Source organism: Mustela nivalis (genome assembly GCF_964662115.1).
Source record: "Mustela nivalis genome assembly, chromosome: 4".
Lineage (NCBI taxonomy): Eukaryota > Metazoa > Chordata > Mammalia > Carnivora > Mustelidae > Mustela > Mustela nivalis.
Window position 1 is genome coordinate 7,309,858 of NC_139023.1, and position 22,109 is coordinate 7,331,966.

General features: G+C 36.4%; 1 protein-coding gene across 5 annotated transcripts in view; it reads left to right on the plus strand.

Moving 5' to 3' along the window:
- Window positions 1-17,902, plus strand: part of RCHY1 (ring finger and CHY zinc finger domain containing 1) — an 18,992-nt gene extending 1,090 nt beyond the window's left edge. For 2 of the 5 annotated variants that reach the window (XM_082727628.1, XM_082727630.1), the window contains exons 2-9: window positions 4,610-4,729; window positions 4,962-5,077; window positions 10,270-10,348; window positions 12,863-12,907; window positions 14,426-14,484; window positions 14,577-14,603; window positions 15,646-15,766; window positions 17,227-17,902. In XM_082727628.1, the coding sequence (XP_082583754.1) occupies window positions 4,610-4,729; window positions 4,962-5,077; window positions 10,270-10,348; window positions 12,863-12,907; window positions 14,426-14,484; window positions 14,577-14,603; window positions 15,646-15,766; window positions 17,227-17,355 (696 nt within the window). In that variant the 3' untranslated portion in view covers window positions 17,356-17,902. Of the gene's footprint in view, window positions 1-3,903; window positions 4,012-4,609; window positions 4,730-4,961; window positions 5,078-10,269; window positions 10,349-12,862; window positions 12,908-14,425; window positions 14,485-14,576; window positions 14,604-15,645; window positions 15,767-17,226 lie in introns of those variants that run through there. The other 3 variants (XM_082727629.1, XM_082727632.1, XM_082727631.1) reach the window with 3 other exon arrangements.
- The last annotated feature ends 4,207 nt before the right edge of the window (window positions 17,903-22,109 follow it).

The following is a 22,109-nucleotide window of genomic DNA, read 5'->3' on the forward strand; positions in this document are numbered from 1 at the left end:
AGTTTTGCTGTTTACTTTGAGGAAAATTGCTAGTCAGTCTAGAGCATTGTAACTTGGCACCCATCCAGTTAAAGTTTCCTGATTTTGTTGTTGCTGCAAGAAGCCATTTAAAGATTTTACTTGGAAAGTTTGAGCTTTGGAGTCCCACAGCCCTACCCCCACATCTAGCTCTGACCCTTGATGGGTCAGTGCTTTTGAGCAAGTGCTCCATTTGTGAAATAGGGTGACAGTAGTTCCTGTTTCATTTTAAAAAAAGAAAGAAAGAAAGAAAGAAAAAGTATGAGGCCTGTAAGGACAACTTAGAGCCTTCTTTTTAGGCCAGCCTTGGTGAACATTCCTCCACTGCACTGGGTGAAGCTCTTTCAAAGTTAGGGGTTCACCGAGTGTTGTGTAAGCGAACTGTGCTATCCTTACGATTCCATTTCCACTGGTATGTTTTGTTACTCTTTGAAACTCGATAACTGGAGCTGAATTCAACATGTTGGCCCTTTCCCCCAGGAAACCACATAAGTGTGTCTGTGTTTCATAGTGCTGAGGTATTTGACCCTGAGTATCAAATACTTTTTTGCCTTCTCCCTCCTTCTTCCTTGAATACCAGAAGCCAAATGAAGAGTTTTGAGGAGGAAGTAATCAACTAAATCAAATGCTGCTGTTGGAGTAAGATAAGAAGTGAAAATTGACCTTTAAATTTGGCAAGGAGGTCACTGGTGATCTTGACAAGAGACGTCTCAGTGGAGCAATTGGGACAAAGCCTCATTGGAGTGGATTTGAGAGAGATTGAGAGTAGTGGAACTGGAAGTAGCCTTCATAGACAATTCGTGGAGTTTTGCTGTAAATAAAAGAAGGAAAAAAAAAAAGTCTAGTTGCTGAGAGATGTGGGATCATGAGATTTTTTTTCCCTTTAAAATTGGAGGTATTACGGCATGTTCGCATATTGGAAATAACCCAGTGAGAACTTTTTTTTGTTTTTTAAAGATTTTGTTTATTTGTAAGAGAGAGTGCGAGTGCACAAGCAGGAGGAGGTGCAGGCAGAGGAAGAAGCTTCCGGCTGAGCAAGGAGCCTTCTGCAGCACTTTATTGGAGGACCCTGGGATCATTGTCTGAGCCAAAGACAGGCACTTAACTGATTGAGCCACTCGTGTCCCGTGAAGTGAGAACATTTTATAATGCAGGAGGGAAAGAAAAGACTGTAGGAGCATTTATTGCTCTTAAGTAATCAAAGAAAATTTGGGATCCAGTGCACAAGTGGAGGAGTTGGCCTTAGAGAAAAATATGTAACAGAAAGGAAGATGGAGTATTAGGTACATTTGCAAGTAGGTTGATAGAGTTTGTGAGAAAATGTTTTCTTTGATTATTTCTGTTTAATAGATAATGAGCAGAGTGTAAGGGTGGAGGAAAAGGTTTAAAGAGAGGAGATGTGAAATAATCATTTAGATTTTAGGTCCTAGACTAGAAAAATGAGGGAATCGACTAGGGCAATATAATAAAAACCCACTTTTTTTTTTTTTAAAGATTTCTATTTATTTATTTGACAGATAGAGATCACAAGTAGGCAGAGAGATAGGCAGAAAGAGGGGGAAGCAGACTCCTCGCCGAGTGGAGAGCCTGATGCGGGGCTCTATCCCAGGACCCTGGGATCGTGACCTGAGCCGAAGGCAGAAGCATTAACCCACTGAGCCACCCAGGCACCCCAAAACCCACTTTTTAATTAGTGATCATGACTTAAAAGTGAGACTAGTGTGAAAATTCTTATTCAGCTATGTCTGACTATTCCTATACAGGAGAGAATTGGATTTAACCAGACTTGGAGTTTTGGTTAGGAGAGTATGTAGAGGAAGAAAAAAGGAAAGAATTAGAGTATGTGCAAGGGAAGCATTGAAGTGAGTTGGAAAGAGAAGGGGTAGTGGTTAGAGAATTTCATACTTGAACTTATGATATAAACAAGATTTAGTTCTTGTTTTAGAGCATGGTTCTCAAAGTGTGATGAATGGACCCCCCTCCCCCCACCACCGGTGATTTCTGAGGCACTTGCAGGGGATCCTTGGGGTCAAAACTACTTTCTAATACTAAGGTTTTGTCTTTTTCAGTGTGTGCAAAAGCAGTTATTAAAACTGCTGGCATCTGACCTGTACTATACCTATAGTTTAAAAAAGAAGTTTGACTTAAGGCTGTCATTGATAAAACTAAAGCAATAAAGTTACTAATTTTATAAAAATCTCAGCTCTTGAATACATCTTTTTACATGTTTGATGAAATGGAATGTTTTCATCAAGCACTTCTGCATACTAAAATTAGATGGTTGTTGTGAGGAAGGTTCTTATGCAGTTGGATTATGAACTGAACTAGTTTCTCATGTAACAGTTTGTACTTGAAATCTTGTTATTTAGACTTGAGTATTTGGTGGGCACTTTCTTGAAAAGTGAACCATTGAAAAGAAACTGTCATTACAAGGAAAACAATTGACAGTGGTAAAATTCAAACTTTCACATAAAAATTAGAATTTTGAAACTTGTATAGGTTTCTGTGAGCTTAAAAGTGTCCCAATACCTAAAGACTTTGCTGATGAGATTGGTAGTGATGTTAACAAATAATGGTTTTTTTTTTTTTTTTTTTTTTATATTGCATGGAAAATGTGTGAACATTTGGAAGAGCTGTAGAACTCAGTGCACTGATATTTTCCGAATGACTAATGCATGGGTAAAAGGTTGATTCAAAGTGCAGGATAGATCAGAGGATTTTGATGCAACAGAGTGAGAAAAGTTCATCGGTACAATTTCAGAGCCCATGTTACAACTGATCATTTATAAGACTTGTCAAGTTTTGGTGTAGTAGTATCAGAGAAGAGTATCCATAATTCTATGTAAAGTCTATTAAAATACTCCTCCCTTTTCCAACTATGTATTTGTGGGAGTCCAAAGTTTCTTCATATACTTCATCTAAACCGATTGAATACGGAAGTTGAAGCAGAAATGAAAATCCAGCTATTTTGGGGGAAACTAGTTATTTTTCATTAAAATATGTCATTTACATTAACATGTAATGGGTTTGTTACTATTTTTAAAAGAAGTAATATTTTAAAAAACTTTTCAGTTTTATAGTATGGTGTCAGTGGAGATAATTCACATAATCAGAAGATCATTGAGATCCTCAAAATTTTTTAAAAAATTTACTTGACAGAGATCACAAGTAGGCAGAGAGGCAGGCAGAGAGAGTGAAGGAAGCAGGCTCCCTACTGAGCAGAGAGCCCGACACGGGGCTCTATCCCAGGACCCTGAGATCATGACCTGAGCCGAAGGCAGAGGCTTAACCCACTGAGCCTCCCAGGCGTCCCTCTTCAACAATTTTTAAGAGTGTAAAGGGGTCCTGAGACCAAAACATTTGGGAACCCCTGTTCTGTGGTATGACTGTGAGAATATTTGGCTGAGTAGGGTTGAAGGACGAGGCCACTGGAAGTGAGAAAGTCAAGGAATTGAGGGTGGTTGTGCAGATCACTAAGATTTAGGATGAGAGTAGTTGTTGGGAGAGAAAGGGTACCAGTTGAGTGTTAAAATCTTTAAGGAGTGAACTCTGTTGTGGTAAATTATCATAAGAAATCTTCAGAAATGAGTGAATTTGGAAGGTCACAGTATCCTGGAAAGTACTGGGTTAACTTACTGGCTTAGAAACTTCTTGAGGTACTAGTTAGAATAAAGTTAAGCTACTAAGGGTAACAAAAAAACCAACAGTAATGTGGGTTAAAGAATTAAGAGTTTATTTTCTCCCACCTAACAGTTTCAAGGTGAATTATCCAGTTTGGCGATGAGACTGATCCACATGATCACTACAGGGACAAGTTTTTCCCATTGTATTATTTTGCCATGTTTTAGGGCATACAGTCATCCGCTGGGTTGCTGTCATGTCCAGGTTTCATCTGATGGAAAAGGGAAAGGGAGCATGGAGGAGGAGGCGTGCCCAGTTTCTTAATACTCAGGCCCAGGAGTGGCACTGATTTCTTCTGCTCATTTCCTTTTGGTAAGAACTTAGTCATTTGGCCACAGCTGAAATCAAAGAAGTCTGGGAACTGTAGTATAGCTGGGCAATCATGTGTCCAGGAGGAAGGAGAGAAAAGATTTTGGCAGTCTGCCACTCTTGAAAACAAGGGCTATCTCTTAAATTTATTCTGTCTTCTAAAATGTCAAGGATATAGTTGATGATTAATAAACACGAGTGAATTAAAATATAATCTTTATTATAGTTAATGTTTAAAGGTTGAAGTAGGTAAATGACTTTATCTGGAAATGTCTCAGAAGAAGTTGCCTGCCTGCCGTTTAGGCTGAGGATGAGTTTAGGGTGTTGTGTGATTAGTTCTTCTGTCTGTGGGTGTCCATTCTTCATAATTCTTTAGTATTTAAGGACCAGATTATGTTAAACTTGATGTAGGTAGACATAGATGTTGAGGGGGAATAGTTAAAATATGCTAAGAAATAGTGAAAAGTTATGTTTAGGATCAGTTTATAAACTGATTGATTAGTTGTATTCTTTGACTTTATTCCAGGAGGAGGAAGAAAAATTTTTTTTTGCATTATAAACTTAATCTTTTCTTATACCTCTTTTTCCCTCTGGGCATTAGGCACCTTGCTGTGATAAACTTTATACTTGTCGGTTGTGTCATGATAGCAACGAAGATCATCAGCTAGATCGCTTTAAAGTAAAGGAAGTGCAGTGCATAAACTGTGAAAAAATTCAGCACGTAAGATTTTATCATATTTCTGTTTTCTTTTTAAAAAATGTTAAGATGATTTACAAAATTGATCAAGAGTATGCAAATAAGACTTATTTAACTCTAAGCAGTATCGTTGGTTTAAATGTTTAAAACCTTGTAAGATTCTGCGTATCTTGTAACAAATTGTGGATATTCAAATAATAATAGAAAATGTTTTGGTAAATTTAATTTAATTTTTAATTACATGTGTCTGTTTTAGGCCCAACAGACTTGCGAAGAATGTAGCACATTGTTTGGGGAATATTATTGCAGTATATGCCATCTCTTTGACAAAGACAAGAAACAGTATCATTGTGAAAACTGTGGAATTTGTAGGTACTGTATGTAAAATGATCTTTTATGATTATTTTTAATGTACCTGAGCAATAATAGTCTTTAAAATCAGTTTTGTTGGGGTTAATTTGCATCCCATAAAATGCATTTATTTTAAGTTTTCAGTTCAGTAAGTGTGACAAATATATATAATCGTGTTACTACCAACACAATAAACATTAAAAACATTTCTGGTATTCTAAAAAAATTTTTCATGTCTCTTTTGTAGTAATAATTTAATTAGCCCACCAGTTATTGTGTGGCTATTTAAAAATATAACTTTTGGATATAAAACATGCTTTTATATGAAGTGTTTCGTAGGCAACTGAAGTAGAAAATTAGGGTGGACTTTACTTTTCTAAAAATCAGTTTTTAAAAGCATTTTGAAAGTATAGGCTGATTTTATAAAAATTGGAAAACATTAAAAAGTGGAAAGAACAAAAGAAACCTATAGTCCAGTCTCTCACTGATACGCTACTATTGACATGCCGTATGTAGGAGTTTTTCTTTTTAAAAACCCTGAAGTATTAGATATATACAAAAGCACATACGTAGCATAACATATGTTATAAAGTATACTGATACAGTAAGTCACTTATTTTAAGAAATAGAATGTTACCAATACCGTTGAAGCTCCAAGATTCATTCCATTTATCCAATTAAAGATTGAGATGATTATTCGTCTTCTATTTTGTTTTCCCTAACACTCTGGCTCCTAGCACATGGTTCCTCATGGGGCTTGACTTAAAGCCAGGGTTGGTTACCAGGGCATCTCTGGTGGTGGGACCTGCTCTCCACAGTTTTTTGCCTCCCTAGCAGAGAGATTGCCAGAGGGTTTACTTGGTTTCCTACCGCGTTACCTACTGCTTGCTGCTTGGCTCCTTAGCTTCTAATAGACTAGTGTGGACTCCAAGTTGCCTCAGGGTAGTTCCCTGCTCTCTGGGATGTTGACCCTTTAAGCCCTTAGTTGTTCTTTATTGCTGTTATAGGGCTTGTTTTCTTTGAATCTAGCCTCTGTAGTTGTCGGTGGGAGCTTTGGTCCTAAACAGGCCACTTTTATCTTTGTGGAGTGGAGGTTTACAATATATGTTCAGGTTTGCTTATTTTTAAACTCACATTCTATTTATTCTTCTGTGGCTTTTTTTTTCTTTTTTTTTTTTTTTAACAAAACCTTGTTTCTGGGGTTCATCCTGTTTGATTCATGAGCTCCAGTTCATTTTTACTGTTATATTGAGTTATTTTGTATGTCAGATCTGCCCAGTTTTTAATTACCACTATTAGAACAAAGGAATAAACACATTTTATGGTTAATTTATTGACTTTCAAGTAGTTGAGACTGCAGAATAGGTAGACATCTCATCTTACCCTATATATATTAAGCTTTAATGAAATTAAGATGTTTTCAAATTCTAAATTCCTATACCTGGTAAATACTGAGATTCATGAGATCAAGGTATTTTCAAACTTTAAATTTGTATACCTGGGAGTGCCATGTATACAGTAGGTGCTTAGTAATGTGTAGGTTGTGTATCTTCGGCAAAATATTTTTAGTGTTATGATTTCCATCTGTATATGAGGAAAATTTGTCATCAACATTTAGCATCTAAGTATATTTTCAAATCCTTAAACAACAGAATATTTTTTATTGTTTGTATAATTTATATATTTATTATGAATGACAAAGTAGTGAAGAATAGCTTCATTAGAAATTTTAGTAAGAATTTAAATGTCGCAAATCTAAATTTTGATTCCATATTTTTCTAGTACTAAATTTGGCAATATCCTTCGAATGTAGCTATTTCCTGGTCGTTTGTCATGCATAAATCTGACACACGTCCTTCTTGTAATAACTGATCCTAGGTTTTAGATACAATTCTAGTAGGCTCTAGTTTGTAATTACTTTAATTTACAGGCCTGTAAATTTTTTCACGTCCTGCACACATACCATCAAAAGATATTGATTGCAGATCTCAAGTACACCGCTAATAGGTTCTGGCTTATCATTACTTCTGTTTATGCATTGTCAAATTCAATGTTTTTGAAACCTTTGAGAGCTCATAATTGTATCTAAAGGTGACTATCCAGACTGGAATGAACTCATAGAGGTAGCATACTCATCACATTAAATAAAATGCTCCTGAATTTAAAAAAAAAAAAAAAGGTGACTATCTTTTTAGTTTCAATATAACAAAATTTTATTTACTTTTAGATTTATAAACACCTTATTTAGGATGATCAATCTTATAATTTTTTTCACTTTTTACATCATCTGTTTTCTTCAAGATACTTTTTTTTTTTTAAAGATTTTTATTTGAGAGGGAGAGTAAGCGAGAGAGAGAGAGAGAGAGAGAGAGAGCGCGCGCGCGCACACATGGGGGGAGGGGCAACGGGAGAGGGAGAAGCTGATTCCTAGATGAGCCCGGAGCCCACTGAGGGGCTTGATCGGAGGATCCCAGGACCGTGACCTGAGCTGAAGGCAGGAGCTTAAAGGACGTCGCCACCCAGGCACCTCCCTTCCACATACTTTATACACATACTTCCCGTTCAACATTTCTCCATTTAGGAGCCATACCACGTAAATTTTGGTGTATAAACTTTATAAAAGATGGAAGAGTGCTGTTATAACCTTTTGGCAAAATGGGATGGTCTAGTTTCATGTAACAAAATACTGTGAATTGAAGTTCCTCCTAGTGAATGACCAGGTGAGGAATCCATTTTTCTTTTTTTTTTTAAAGGTAGTCTTGCTTTTTTTGTTTTTAAAGATTTTATTTATTTATTTGACAGACAGAGATCACAAATAGGCGGAGAGGCAGGCAGAGAGAGAGGAAGGGAAGCAGGTTCCTGGTGAGCAGAGAGCCCGATGCGGGGCTCGATCCCAGGACCCTGAGATCATGACCTGAGCCGAAGGCAGAGGCTTTAACCCACTGAGCCACCCAGGCGCCCCCATTTTTTTTTTTTTTCCCTTAGAAGTACATTGTTCAGAGGCACCTGGTTGGCTCAGTTGGTTGAACATTCAACTCTTGATTTTGGCTCAGGTCATGATTTCGGGGTCGTGAGATTGAGTCCTGCGTCAGGCTCCATGCTCAGCAGGAGTCTGCTGGAGATTCTCTCTCTCCCTCTTCCTTTGCTTCTCCCCCATACTCAGTCACTTCTCGCGCTCTCTCTAAAATAAAAATAAATCTTAAAAACAAACAAACAAACAAACATTGTTCATTCATTTTCTTGTGAGGCCTTCATCTAGTGTGTATTACAGACAGATGATTATGATCACTTCAGGTAGGGATTTTAGGTGGCATTGTGTCTATTGTCCTTGTTCAGAAATCCTTGGAACATCTTTGTACAGTTCTTTCAGAGTGCCTATGGCACACTGAAAATTCACTCCCCTTGTGGATTTTCAGAGGTATTCATTTATTATTATTTTATTAAAGCTTGCTAAAAGATACTGGGGGTGGGGGTGTCTGGGTGGCTCAGTCGGTTAAGCATTCACCTCTTGATTTCAGCTCAGGTCGTGCTCTCAGGGCTATGAGATCAAGCCCTGTGTCGGGCTCCCTGCTGGGTGTGGAGCCTGCTTAAAATTCTCTTTCTCCTTCTGTCATTCCCCCGTTCCCTCTCCCTCTCTGAAAAAGATAATTGGGAGCAAAATCTATTAAATAAGATTGGCAAACACTGTTTAGTCAGAAATGACACAGGCGTTAGAAAATGTTAATTTATCTAAACAATAAAAATATCAAGACAATTCAAAGATGTTTCTGCAGTAGCAGTGTCATTGGAAACTCTTTACCCTTTCATGACGACATTTAAAAAAAAATCACGTCATTTGAGTGTATGAATTAAAAATTTTTGCTTAAATATCAGTGTTTTTATTTTGTAGTTGAACCTTCTTTGATACTCTTTTACAACGAGTCCCCTTTTGGATATTAATGACAACTTTTTTGTCTCAAGTATATTATGAAACTTAGTTATTGCTTTTAGTCCATTTAAGAAATCTGCAAAGTAAAGGTGATCAGATTTCTCCTGCTGGTGCTTGGTACTTACAACACCTCTAAGCTTGACTCTGGTCTCTGTGCTTGAAAATTATTGTCTTTAGGCAATAATCACTAAAGGAAATCTGTGCTTCTTACAGAGTTTAGTAATAATATTAATCCTGATTTTCTATTTTAAGATGGCTCCATGATAGTTAGATAATCTTTTGACTGTGGCAGTTATTCTCTCAAAGAGTGACATGCCCTAAAAACAGGGTTTCACTTTTTCCTTAATTAGAGGCAGACATCCAACACTGAATTTTTTGGCAATGGGTCCGTATATCCTTACTGAAGTGTGCTAGAATGAGCTTTTCTTCTTCTTTTTTTTTTAAATGGGGAAATATAATTTCTTATTGTTATTAAATAAGCGCCAGGATACTTAACCATGAGAGTATGATATGGCAAATGTGGTTTTGGTGTTATGATTTCTGCTCTTAAAAAATGTTTTAGCCCTTTGACTGTATAGTTTCAGCTTTAGAAATCTTATAAAAATTTTCAACAGATGACTAAGTGATGTCTGTGTAAGCATATTGCTTGCTTGCTTGATTTTACTTTTATTTGTCTGAGAGAGAGAGCACAAGCAGGGGCAGAGAGAGAGGAAGCAGCAGACTCCCTACTGGACAGGGAGCCCGATGTGGGACTCAATCCCAGAATGCTGGGATCTTGACCTAAGCTGAAGGCAGACTTAACTGAGTGAGCCACCCAGGCTCACTGCATAAGCACATTTATTTTATGTCATTATATTATATTCAAGGTACTAAATTATATATGGGAATACTTTCACAAATTATGATTTATCCATACAATGTAATACTGTGTAATTCTGAAGAGGAATGAAGTGGTCTAGACAGAATAATCTTTAGGATATATTCAGTGAAAAAAAGTCGCAGAACAGAATGTATAGAAAGAATCCATTTATGTAAAAAATAAAACCCAAAGGGTGTGTGTGTATATGTGTTGTGTATTCACTTTTATAGAAAAAACCCAAGTAGATACCATTGTGTTTATAGTGCTTACATTTGAGGAGTGATTTTGGGGAGGTGGGGGTTTACCCCATGTTCTTCATTGTGAATTGAACTAACTTTACAGTGAAATTAAACTTATGTAAAAATGAGTAAATTACCATTGTAGTAAAAATGAACCTAATTTTTTTGGCTTTTACATAATTTTTAGGATTGGTCCAAAGGAAGACTTTTTCCACTGTTTGAAATGTAACTTATGCCTAGCTATGAATCTCCAAGGAAAGCACAAGGTATATACTTAAGTTTGCATAATTTAAAAAGTATTATATTGTGTTTGAAAACGAACTTAAATCCTAATATGTTTCGAAGCATGCTTATTTTCAGATATTACCAAGTACAACTATGGTGCTTTTTATTTTTGAGCATTATTAAGTAGGTGTTCTAAGATCTATGCCTCAGAATATCTGAGCTACAATTCTTTTTCTTCTGTATTGTGTGTGTGTGTATGTATGATCTATTTATTTATTTAAGAGAGCACACAAGCAGAGGGAGGGGTAGAGGGAGGGGGAAGAATCTCAGGTAGACTCTGCTAAGCACAGGGCCCGACATGGGGCTCAATTCCAGGCTTGATCCCAGGACCCTGAGATCATGACCTGAACCCAAATCAGGAGTTGGATGCTTAAGTGAGCCACCCAGGCTCCCTATAGTGTGTAAGAATACTTTTATCAGTTACTGGTGTAATGTTGACAACTTCTAAGTAAGTTTATGGATTTATCTCATTGGTACTGGTGTTAAGAATAAGTAAAAATGAGGGGCGCCTGGGTGGCTCAGTGGGTTAAAGCCTCTGCCTTCAGCTCAGGTCATGATCCCAAGGTCCTGGGATCGAGCCCCTCATCGGGCTCTCTGCTTGGCCGGGAACCTGCTTCCCTCTCTCTCTCTGCCTGCCTCTTTGCCTACTTGTGATCTCTGTCAAAAAAATAAATAAAATCTGCTCAGCAGGGAGCCTGCTTCTCCTCATCTCTCTCTCTGTCTCTCTGCCTATTTGTGATCTCTCTCTCTCTGTCAAATAAATAAATAAATAAAATCTTAAAAAAAATAAATAAATAAAATCTTAAAAAAAAAAAAAAAGAGAGACGCCTGCGTGGCTCATTTGGTTAAGCATCCGCCTTCAGCTCAGGTCATCATCCCAGGGTCCTGGGATCAAGCACTGCATCGGTCTCCTTGCTCAGCGGGGAGACTGCTTCTCCCTCTCCTTCTGCTGCTCCCCCTGCTTGTGCTCTTTTGCTCTCTGTCAAATAAATAAGAAATCTTAAAAAAAAAAGAATAACTAAAATTGCATAGTAAAGAAGCAATAACAGTGTAACATCATTTCAAGAAAATTCAGAAAATACTTTTGTATTTCCTTTCGTAGTTAGAAATATTTTTAATTTTGGATCTATTAATTATACCGTGATACCAGGCCCTTTAAAATTATTTTTCATTATTTAGAAAAAAATCTTAAAAAATCAGATTAGAGAGACTAATGAGGATTTTTTTCCATTAAGTTTTTTATTTTAATTTGATATAGTTAACATTAATGAGGATTTTTAAATAAATGCTGGCCTCAAATTGTCAGGTGTTAAGAGAAGTTGAAATGAATAATGAGCATTTGAGATATGGTGACAAGGTATAAGGGAAAAAGAATGGGCCTGGGTAAAGATGACTCTTGTTTTAATGTATTTGATTAATAGACTGTGAATTTGCTGGAATTAAAAGATTGAGTTTGGTTTTATGGACTTGAGTTGGGGGATGGTAGCTGTGTGGTCTTTCAAAAACTATATGTATGTTTTCTCTTATGGTATCTTCTTTGTCAGTTATTTTTTTTATTGTCTGTAGTTTAGTAAATGGTCCTGTCATCTACTCAAGTGCTCACTTTAAAAACCTTGGCATCTTCCGTGGGGTGGTGCTTCCCCTTACCTTCCCGCCTTTATTTGTCCTGTCTTACTAAGTGAAGAGCTCTGGTATGGGCCAAGCCTGTTGGAGCTCAAATGCACTTCCACCTCTTATTAGTATGTGACTTTGGAAGTTACTGAGCCTTCTCTAGGCCTCACATACCTCATCTGTAAAATGGGGTAATAATTGTGCCTGCATTTATAGCAGGTACACTGTGAGACATGGGTGAGCTGATACAGGTAGTGTACTTAATAGATGGCATGTGGTAAATTTCAATAATGTGAACTGTTATCATTGTCAGTACTCTTAAGTAGCTTTGGAAATACATGTAAAGTAGAGTCCAGACATAATCTCTCTGTATCTTTGGTAAATCTTGATTCACTGATTTTCTTTATTTGTAAAATGAAGATAATTTGAACAATTAAGATGTATTTTTTTTTTTTAAGATTTTATTTATTTATTTGACAGAGAGAGATCACAAGTAGGCAGAGAGGCAGGCAGAGAGAGAGAGGAAGGAGGAAGCAGGCTCCCTGCTGAGCAGAGAGCCTGCTGTGGGAGCTCTATCCCAGGACCCTGGGATCATGACCTGAGTCGAAGGCAGAGGCTTTAACCCACTGAGCCACCCAGGTGCCCCGAACAATTAAGATGTATTGAGTAATTACATTATTTTAGGTAATATGCAAAGCCTGAAATAGCTGTATGAATTAACTGTTCAGTTCTTGTCTGACATTGAAGAGACATGCGTTAATATTAATTATTAGCTTTAATAAGTTAGTATCATTGTTTTCTTTATCATTAGTTTTTATTAATATGTATACTTGTCATTTCCATCTAGTTAAGCTTTTAGTAATTTGAGTTTCTCTTTTAAACAGTGTATTGAAAATGTTTCCAGGCAGAATTGTCCAATATGTTTGGAGGTAAGCTTAAAATATTACTTGCTTTGGAAATATTCCCTCTTTTTTTTTTTTTAATTACATTCAATTTACTCTCCAGAAAACCCGAGGACATCTAAAGAGAGAGAAATAATATTCTCTTAACAAATGTCATGTTGAATTTGTAATTAAGTGGTGCCTGCCTGGCTCAGTCTGTGGAGATGCAAGTCTTGATATCAGCGTTGCGAGTGTAAGCCCCATGTTGGGCGTGGAGCCTCCATAAAAAAATTACAGTAAATTCGGGAATAGCAAATTTGTGAGGTGTTATTAACTTTAAAAGATACTCCAATTTTTTAAAAATTTATTTTCAGCATAACAGTATTCAATATTTTTTCACCACCCCCAGTGCTCCATGCAATCCGTGCCCTCTATAATACCCACCACCTGGTACCCCGAACTCCCACCCCCCGCCCCTTCAAACCCCTCAGATTGTTTTTCAGAGTCCATAGTCTCTCATGGTTCATCTCCCCTTCCAATTTCCCCAACTCCCTTCTCCTCTCTAACTCCCCTTGTCCTCCATGCTATTTGTTATGCTCCACAAATAAGTGAAACCATATGATAATTGACTCTTTCTGCTTGACTTATTTCACTCAGGATAATCTCTTCCAGTCCCATCCATGTTGCTACAAAAGTTGGGTATTCGTCCTTTGTGATGGAGGCATAATACTCCATAGTGTATATGGACCACATCTTCCTTATCCATTCGTCCGTTGAGGGACATTTTGGTTCTTTCCACAGTTTGGTGACCGTGGCCATTGCTTCTATAAACATTGGGGTATAGATGGGCCTTCTTTTCATGATGTCTGTATTTTTGGGGGTAAATACCCAGGAGTGCAATTGCAGAGTCATAGGGAAGTTCTATTTTTAATTTCTTGAGGAATCTCCACACTGTTCTCCAAAGAGGCTGCACCAACTAGCATTCCCACCAACAGTGGAAGAGGGTTCCCCTTTCTCCACATCCTCTCCAACACATGTTGTTTCCTGTCTTGTTAATTTTGGCCATTCTAACTGGTGTAAGGTGATTTTTTTTTTTTAAATGTAAATTCAATTAATTAACTTAAAGTGTATTTTTTGTTTTGGGGTACAGGTCTGTGATTCATCTTATATAATACCTGGTACTCATTATATCACATACCCGCCCCAATGTTCATCACCCAGTTACCCCGTCTCTCCACCCTTCTGCCCTCCACCAACCCTCTGTTTCCTATGATTGAATTTTTTATGGTTTGTCTCCCTCTCTGGTTTCATCTTGTTTCATTGTTTTCGTCTTTTCCCCTATGATCCTCTGCCTTGTTTCTTAAATTTCAGGTATCAGTGAGATCATATGATAGTTGTCTTTTTCTGGTTGACTTACTTTGCTTGGCATAATACCCTCTGGTTCCATCCACATTATTGCAAATGACAAGGTTTCATTTTTTTCGCAAATAGTCCCTCTTGAATTTAAAGTACTTGGATATTTATACTGTCTTCATGCAAACACACTAACATTTATTTCCTTTATAGGACATTCACACATCCCGTGTTGTTGCTCATGTCTTGCCATGTGGACATCTTTTACATAGGTAGAATCATTTTTTTTTCCTCAGAAAATGTTTGAAAATAGTGGAGATGCTTTTTGCTTTACTAAAATAGTGTCATTTTTTTTTTTTTTCAGAACGTGTTATGAAGAAATGTTGAAAGAGTGAGTGTTTGATGGGATTTTTAGAAGTTGTAATTGTAAGATGTCTGATTTTTTTTTTTTTTTTTTTTTTTTAAACTTGTGCTGGGATGTGGAAATGGGCAAATGTTGCTGATATTTATACCTTATTGGCTTGGGAGATATCTTGAGATGGACAGGGTAAATCAATAGTGTTAAATTGGACAAAGCATCTTATGGATATAGGAGTACATCTTTGTCCCCATGCTTGTGTTATGCCTTATCTCATCCTACAACTTGCAAGAGCTACTTATTCTTTTCTGAGGGGGCACAGGCTCTGCCAGAGGCAATCCATAGAACTGTAAAAATGCTGAGGTATGTCGTTCAAAATTCTGTTAAGTCATTATGTTGGCCCAGGATAATCATCTGCAAAGAAAGCTGGTAACAAGATTATCTAAAGCAGAGACTTTATTTTGGGGGAAGGATGTTAAAATGAAGTGAGAACAGTTAGGAGAGAAGAGACTGTGAATGTATTTTGATTCTGCAAATTCATAAGCAGAACTTGTATATTAAGAGCCAGGTGGAAGTGAATTCTTCAGAATTTTTAGAAAGAATATGATACAGTCTGAATATATTAAGAAATTGAGGTTATTTAGCCAAAAAAAGCAGCTGAACAGGTTTTTAAAAATGTGTTAAATATAGGAGTGCCTGGTTCACTCATTTGGAAGAGCATATGACTCTTGGTCTTGGGTTGTGAGCTCGAGCTCCATGTTGAGTGTAGACATTACTTAAATAAAAAGCTCTCTATAAAAAATGTATTAAATATATTCTACAGAGAATACGGACTAATTCCTTCCCACTTTAGAGAACTGAGGATAAAGAAGGAGGTTTAAAAAATACCATAGGTTACAGGATTTAATTAAAAACTATAGCGAAAAGTTCCCAGGTTTGTAACAGGTGATCTTGAAATACAGAATAGTGCTCTGTTTGGTTGGTTTATGTACCAGTTGGCATGTGTCTACTTGTATAGCCGAGTTGATATAGTCCTTGTTTAATGTTTGGAAAATAACCTTTCTGTCTCTTCTAGAGGCTACAGATGTCCATTATGTATGCACTCTGCTTTAGATATGACTCGGTACTGGAGACAGCTGGATGATGAGGTAGCACAGACTCCTATGCCATCAGAATACCAGAACATGACTGTGGATGTGAGTAGAATCAGTGCTTAGAACTTTTGAGATTCCTGGTTGATGTTGTGGTTTTTTTTTTGCCATTTTGCTCAAATCTGTCTCAAAAATTCTGCTTTGGCATAGACACCAATGTGATGAAAGGACCAAATAATAGATTTTAGTTACTTTGAATTCAAAAGACCAGACCAAAAAAATACTAAGAATACCTTTATGCAGTTCTTCCCGACACTAGAGGGCAGACAAAAGCTTTATTCTGAATTATTTACATTTTACTCGTCAGAACCAGTCAGTAATGTAACTGAGTAGAGGTGAATTACTGGTCTTATGTTTTATTTTAATGATGTTTTATTTGTAATTATTTTAAATTTTATTTCAGGCATACAGATCTGTTGATTTTTGAAGATTACTTTTGTTTTCTAATGTTCATTACCCTTTTTATTCATGTGGATAATTGAATTGCTAGTAAGGTCAATGAAGGATCACTTTTAAAATCTAACAAATTATGTGGTGTTTTACTGCAGGTTTCAGAGTGCTATGTTCCATGTAGATCATTTTTTCAAATAACAGCTTTATTGAGATATATGTGCCATATAACTCGTCCATTTAAAGTGTGCAATTTAGCACTATTTCGTATATTCTTGGAGTTGTGCAAGCATCATCATCATCAATTTTAGGATCTTTTTATTGCCCCCAAAAGAAATCCCATACCCATTAGCAGCCAGTCCCCAGTCCCCTAGTTCTAAGGCATCACTAATCTTTCTACATTCAGATTATATTCTTAATTATTTTCCAGTTTACAATTTTGAGCAAATTTGGAAGTTTTCTAAAGTTCTAAAGCTAATGCTTTTCTCGCATAGTAATGCAGTGATCTATTCTCAGGTTAACACCTTTTTTATTTTTGGGGATCTCAGTAGTAAAAGAGATTACTTCCCAAGTGACATCTTATTGTCATTTTAGGGATATGTCAAAAGCTTCTTTTTATTAAATTAGGAATGATCTTTTTTAGACTTTAATTCATTCTTGGGGCATTAGAAACTTAGTATATTAAAGAATAAGCAAAAATACTAAAATTTTGTAAAGATTAGTTTTACTAACAAAGATAATTTTACAGGTGTCAAGGAAAAATAAATCATGTATGTTATTTTGAATTCTAAGTGTAGGTGTCAGTCAGATGATGCCTGTGTTAGATTTTTTAGACTAACTGTTCCCAAATTTAGACTGTTTGGGAACAGTTTTAAAATAAGTCTTCTTGACTCAAACCTACACTTCCATTTCTGAATTTAGAACTACCTTAATAGCCTCTTAGAGTTTTCAGGAAACAAATAAAAGGCATTTCTATTTAGGAAAATGTTTAGACTTAGGTATATGTGTTTCAGTTCATTGGTATGATTTTTGAGGAATTATTTTGAGCAGACAGTGCCATTTTCTATCTATAAAGTTTAATATACTTAATTTGAATTCATTTCTTCACTTTTCAGATTCTCTGCAATGATTGCAATGGGAGATCTACAGTCCAGTTCCATATATTAGGCATGAAATGTAATATTTGTGAATCCTACAATACTGCTCAAGCTGGAGGATGTAGAATTTCACTAGATCAGCAATGACCAGTGTATGCTGCATTGGAAAACTCAGCATTTTCTGATTAGAAAAAGGCTATCTTTAGTATTCTGTTGTCATAATGTGTCAGAATCTATGCATTAGAGTTGATGTGTTTTGTACTAGTGTCACAGCATAAAATCATATTACATGGACTTAAGGATTCAGGGTCTCTTTATAGAATTATCATAGCTTTATATTGGATGAAAGCCACTGTGCTTGTCTTTTGATTGGAGATTCCTTTAGTGTCAGTTGTTTGGAAGCCAATGATGTTTGCCACTGAAATTTATATCCATAGAAGTATATCATACTTCCATGGAACTTTGCTTTAAGTGACACTATGCACGAAGAGTTCATTTCTAGTTCTTCATAGAACTGCACTTATTTCTCAGTATTATTCTTGACTTTTTAAGGGCTGTGCTATAATGAGAAGATGTTCTGTCTTACTGTTGAAATCTTATTACATATACTTTAGAATTTTCTAAGACAGTCCTTGGGATCCTGTAAATGTGAATTTTGATGTAATAACTGCTAATAAAATTATATTGAAACTGTTTTATGGAAAGTTTTTTCCAAGGTTACCTATTTTTGGCTCAACCTGGGCAATATAGTCATATGTATTTCTCTCTGTAAATACAAATATGCATACATATATATGTGTGTATATTTCTATATATATATATTTTTTTTCTTTTGAGGTATTCTTCCATTAGAGTAGTTGGGAAATAAAATAATAGAACTTTCCCAAGCCTTAGGAAAAACCATCAACACTGAAAATAAGTTTGTTTCAGTTTCCCAAAGTTATTCCCAAAATTATTCCTTGAAGGAATAATTCATTCGGTCAGCAAGTATTTAGTGAGTAACTACTATGTGCTGGGTAAGGTTCTAGATAGCTGTGGAGACAACAGTGAACAATATAGATAAAAGTCCCTGGCCTTGTGGTCTTGCCTCATTCCTCATATGCCTCATGACTAGCCTTTTCCTGGCCTTTTTTATGCACAAAATGGTTGTCTTTGGTGGAGTGCGTGGATTCTTTTTCCCCCATAGTGCTTGAGAGTAGGCATGGATGAGTGGAAGGGGCATGGAATATTCCTGGTAAGATCTCTGATTTTATAATACTTTTTTGGGCTCATGTAATAGAGTTAAATATACCTCTTAATTCAGGAACAAAATACTCAAAAATACTTTGATGGTGCTACAGCTTTTACAGTAGTAATCCAGTATCCAATTTAGCCTGTTTTATAAAGAGCTTTAGGTAAGGAAGTAAAATGTGTAGATATCAGTTGATGGGTATTTACTGAACACCATTTTTGTAATTTTGAGCTAGTTGATTTTCCTGCAAGGAAGAAAGTTAGTCTTAGAACTAGAAATCCTAACGTTTCTGGTACATTTATTTCTTCTTTCGAAGTCTCTTTTCCTGGATAAAGGCAATAGTATTGATTTACAGTTTTGGGCCCAGATCTTTATTCTCTTCCGCCTTCCTGTCTTCTGTCTTCTCCTCTTCTTGTGTTCTCTCCCTGTGTTGGTTTCCTTGGCGTAAGCAGAGCAGCAGTGCTGATCTTGATTTGGGGAAGGAATGTTCTTATCTTGCCAGGTGTACCAATCTGTATACAGTTAAGGAAAGACTAATTTTCTAGTTGTACGACTTCTTATTTCCATTATCTCACCATGTTAAACTCTTAAATCCTGTTGTTTTAATCACAGAATCACTGGATCTTGAGTAGGAGTGAGTGTATAAAAGTAACAAAGCTTCATGTTTTGAGTATCCGCATTAGTATTAAGCATCATGATAATTCTGTAGGGTAAGTGTTGTCTTCAGTTCATAGATGAGAAAGTGAAGGTTCATAGGTTAAATGACCTGCTTGAGTAAATGATAGTTATTAAATGTTGGGAGCTGGGAATCACATTAGTTCTGTGACCCTGAACACTGTAGCACACTGCCTTTCACTCAGACTACCATTTTGTTCAACTACCTGTGTAATAGCTAAGTCCTCTACATAGAGGAGCTCATGATTTGATAGACTGTCCATTTTTAGATACTTTAATTTGAAATCTGATTACTTAGCTCTTCAACTCAGAATCCAAGTTTCTCTAAAATAATGGAGAATTTATATATAATTGCTTGTTTACATCCAGTCATGCACTTGAAGCAGTTTTCAGATGGATAATCTTAATATTTTTTTGGCTTTTTCTGATTTCAAAAAGATCTATTGTAGGAAATACGTTAAAAAAGATGAAAAACTCACAATCTCATCTTCCAGAGGTAAATACTGTTAACATTTTAATGTTTAACTTCATTGTTTTTTCTTTTTCTATTTAGAGACTTTAAAAAAGCAAAGAGAAATGTTAAACCCTTACTCTGATTTTAAGTGTGGTAGAATTATCCGTGAAATAAGGTATAGCAGACTTGTCTCTGAAATAAGTCAGGTTGCCCTGCCACAGAATTTGTATCTAGTGTGTACTTATTTTAAAAGCCATAATTCAATATGTTTATGAATTTCTTGGTGTACAGAAACTCATTTGGTTCCTTTTATCTTTCAAGAGTGTATATGAAGTTGTTTTTATCTCTTGTAGCTTTAAGAGTCTTCTTAACTAGTGCAGGGAGCTTTGGTACTAATGAGGGCATATTTGAAGTATGTTTATGGCATCATAGATTTTAAAACCAAACTTTTTTCCACTAAAGCATTTTTTATAATGTATACATGTTTAATTTTCTTTTAATTTCTTCCAAGTTTTAGTCATGAATAAAAATGAATGTGAGTACTGTGGAGCCAAGATCCTGTTTTTTAAGTGCCTGGCACTTAATAGATGGTCAGCAGTGAATAAATTAAATTGAAATCAATTAATTAATTTGAAATGGTTGTTCATTCTTTTTTCAAAAGAATTTATTTATTTATTTGACACAGAGAGAGATCACAAGTAGGCAGAGAGGCAGGCAGAGAGAGAGGAGGAAGCAGGCTCTCTGCCAAGCAGAAAGCCCGATGTGGGACTTGATCCCAGGACCCTGAGATCATGACTTTAGCCGAAGGCAGAGGCTTAACCCACTGAGCCACCCAGGTGCTTGGTTGTCCATTTTTTATTCCATTTCTTTAATCATCTCTGCTTAAATTCCCTTAAAACTTTTTGCTATTTGCCTTATATTCACTGAATTTATTTCTTACTAAGTGGACTTGTTTCTTTTTTTTCTTTATTAACATTTAATCTATTATTTGCCCCAGGTGTACATGTCTGTGAATCAGTCAGGCTTACACATTTCATAGCACTCACCATAGCACATACCCTCCCCAATGTCCATAACCCAGCCACTCTTCCCCGCCCCTCCCCACCAGCAACCTTCAGTTTGTTCCGTGAGATTAAGAGTCTCTTATGGTTTATCTCCCTCCTCAGTCCCATTTTGTTTCATTTTTTTCTCTTCCTACCCCCCACAGCTCCCCGTCCTGCCTCTCAAATTCCTCATATCAGAGAGATAATACGATCATTGTCTTTCTCTGATTGACTTTCGCCTAGCATAATACCTTTTAGTTCCATCTACCTTGTTGCAAATGGCAAGATTTCATTTTTGATGGCTGCGTAGTATTCCATTGTGTGTATTTACCACATCTTCTTTATCCATTCATCTGTTAATGGATATCGAGTTTCTTTCCATAGTTTGGCTCTTGTTTGACATTGTTGCTATAAACATTTGGGAGCATGTGCCTCTTCAGGTAACTATATTTTTATCTTTAGGGTAAATACCCAGGTGCTCGCTTCGGCAGCACATATACTAAAATAGGGTAAATACCCAGTAGTGTGATTGCTGGGTCAAAGGCAGCTGTATTTTCAACTTTCTGAGGAACCTCCGTACTGTTTTGCAGTATGGCTGCACCAGTTTGCATTCCTACCAACAGTATAGGAGGATTCCCCTTTTTCTGCATCCTCACTAAAACCTCGTTGTTTCCTGACTGGTTAATTTTAGCCATTCTGTCTGTTGTGAGATGGTATCTCATTGTGGTTTTGATTTGTATTTCCCTGATGCGAGTGATGTTGAACTCTTTTTCATGTGTCTTTTGCCCATTTGGATGTCTTCATTGCAGAAATGTCTGTTCATGCCTTCTGTCCATTTCTTGATTGTATTATTCTTTGGGTGTTGAGTTTGATAAGTTCTTTATAGATTTTGGGTACTAACCCTTTATCTGATATGTCATTTACAAATATCTTCTCTCATTCTGTCAGTTGTCTTTTGGTTTTGTTGACTGTTTGCTTTGTTGTGCAAAACCTTTTTATCTCAATGAAGTCCTAATAGTTCATTTTTGCCCTTTCTTCCCTTTCCTTGGGCGATGTTTCCAGGAAGAAGTTGCTGCAGCTGAGGTCAAAGAGGTTGCTGCCTGTGTTGTCCTTGAGGATTCTGATGGATTCCTGTCTCAGAGGTCTTTCATCCATTTTGAGTCTATTTTTGTTTGTAATGTGAGGAGTTTCATTCTTCTGCATGTGGCTGTCCAATTTTTCCAACACCATTTGTTGAAGAGACTGTCTTTTTTCCACTGGACATTCTTTCCTGCTTTTTCGAAGAATTGTTGACCATAGAGTTCAGGGTCCATTTCTGGGCTCTCTATTTTGTCCCATTGATCTGTGTGTCTGATTTTGTGTCAATACCATACTGTCTTATTGATGACAGCTTTGTAATAGAGCCTGAAGTCTGGAATTGTGATGGCATCAACTTTGGTTATCTTTTTCAACATTGGTGTGGCTATTCTAGGTCTTTTCTGGTTCCATATAAATTTTA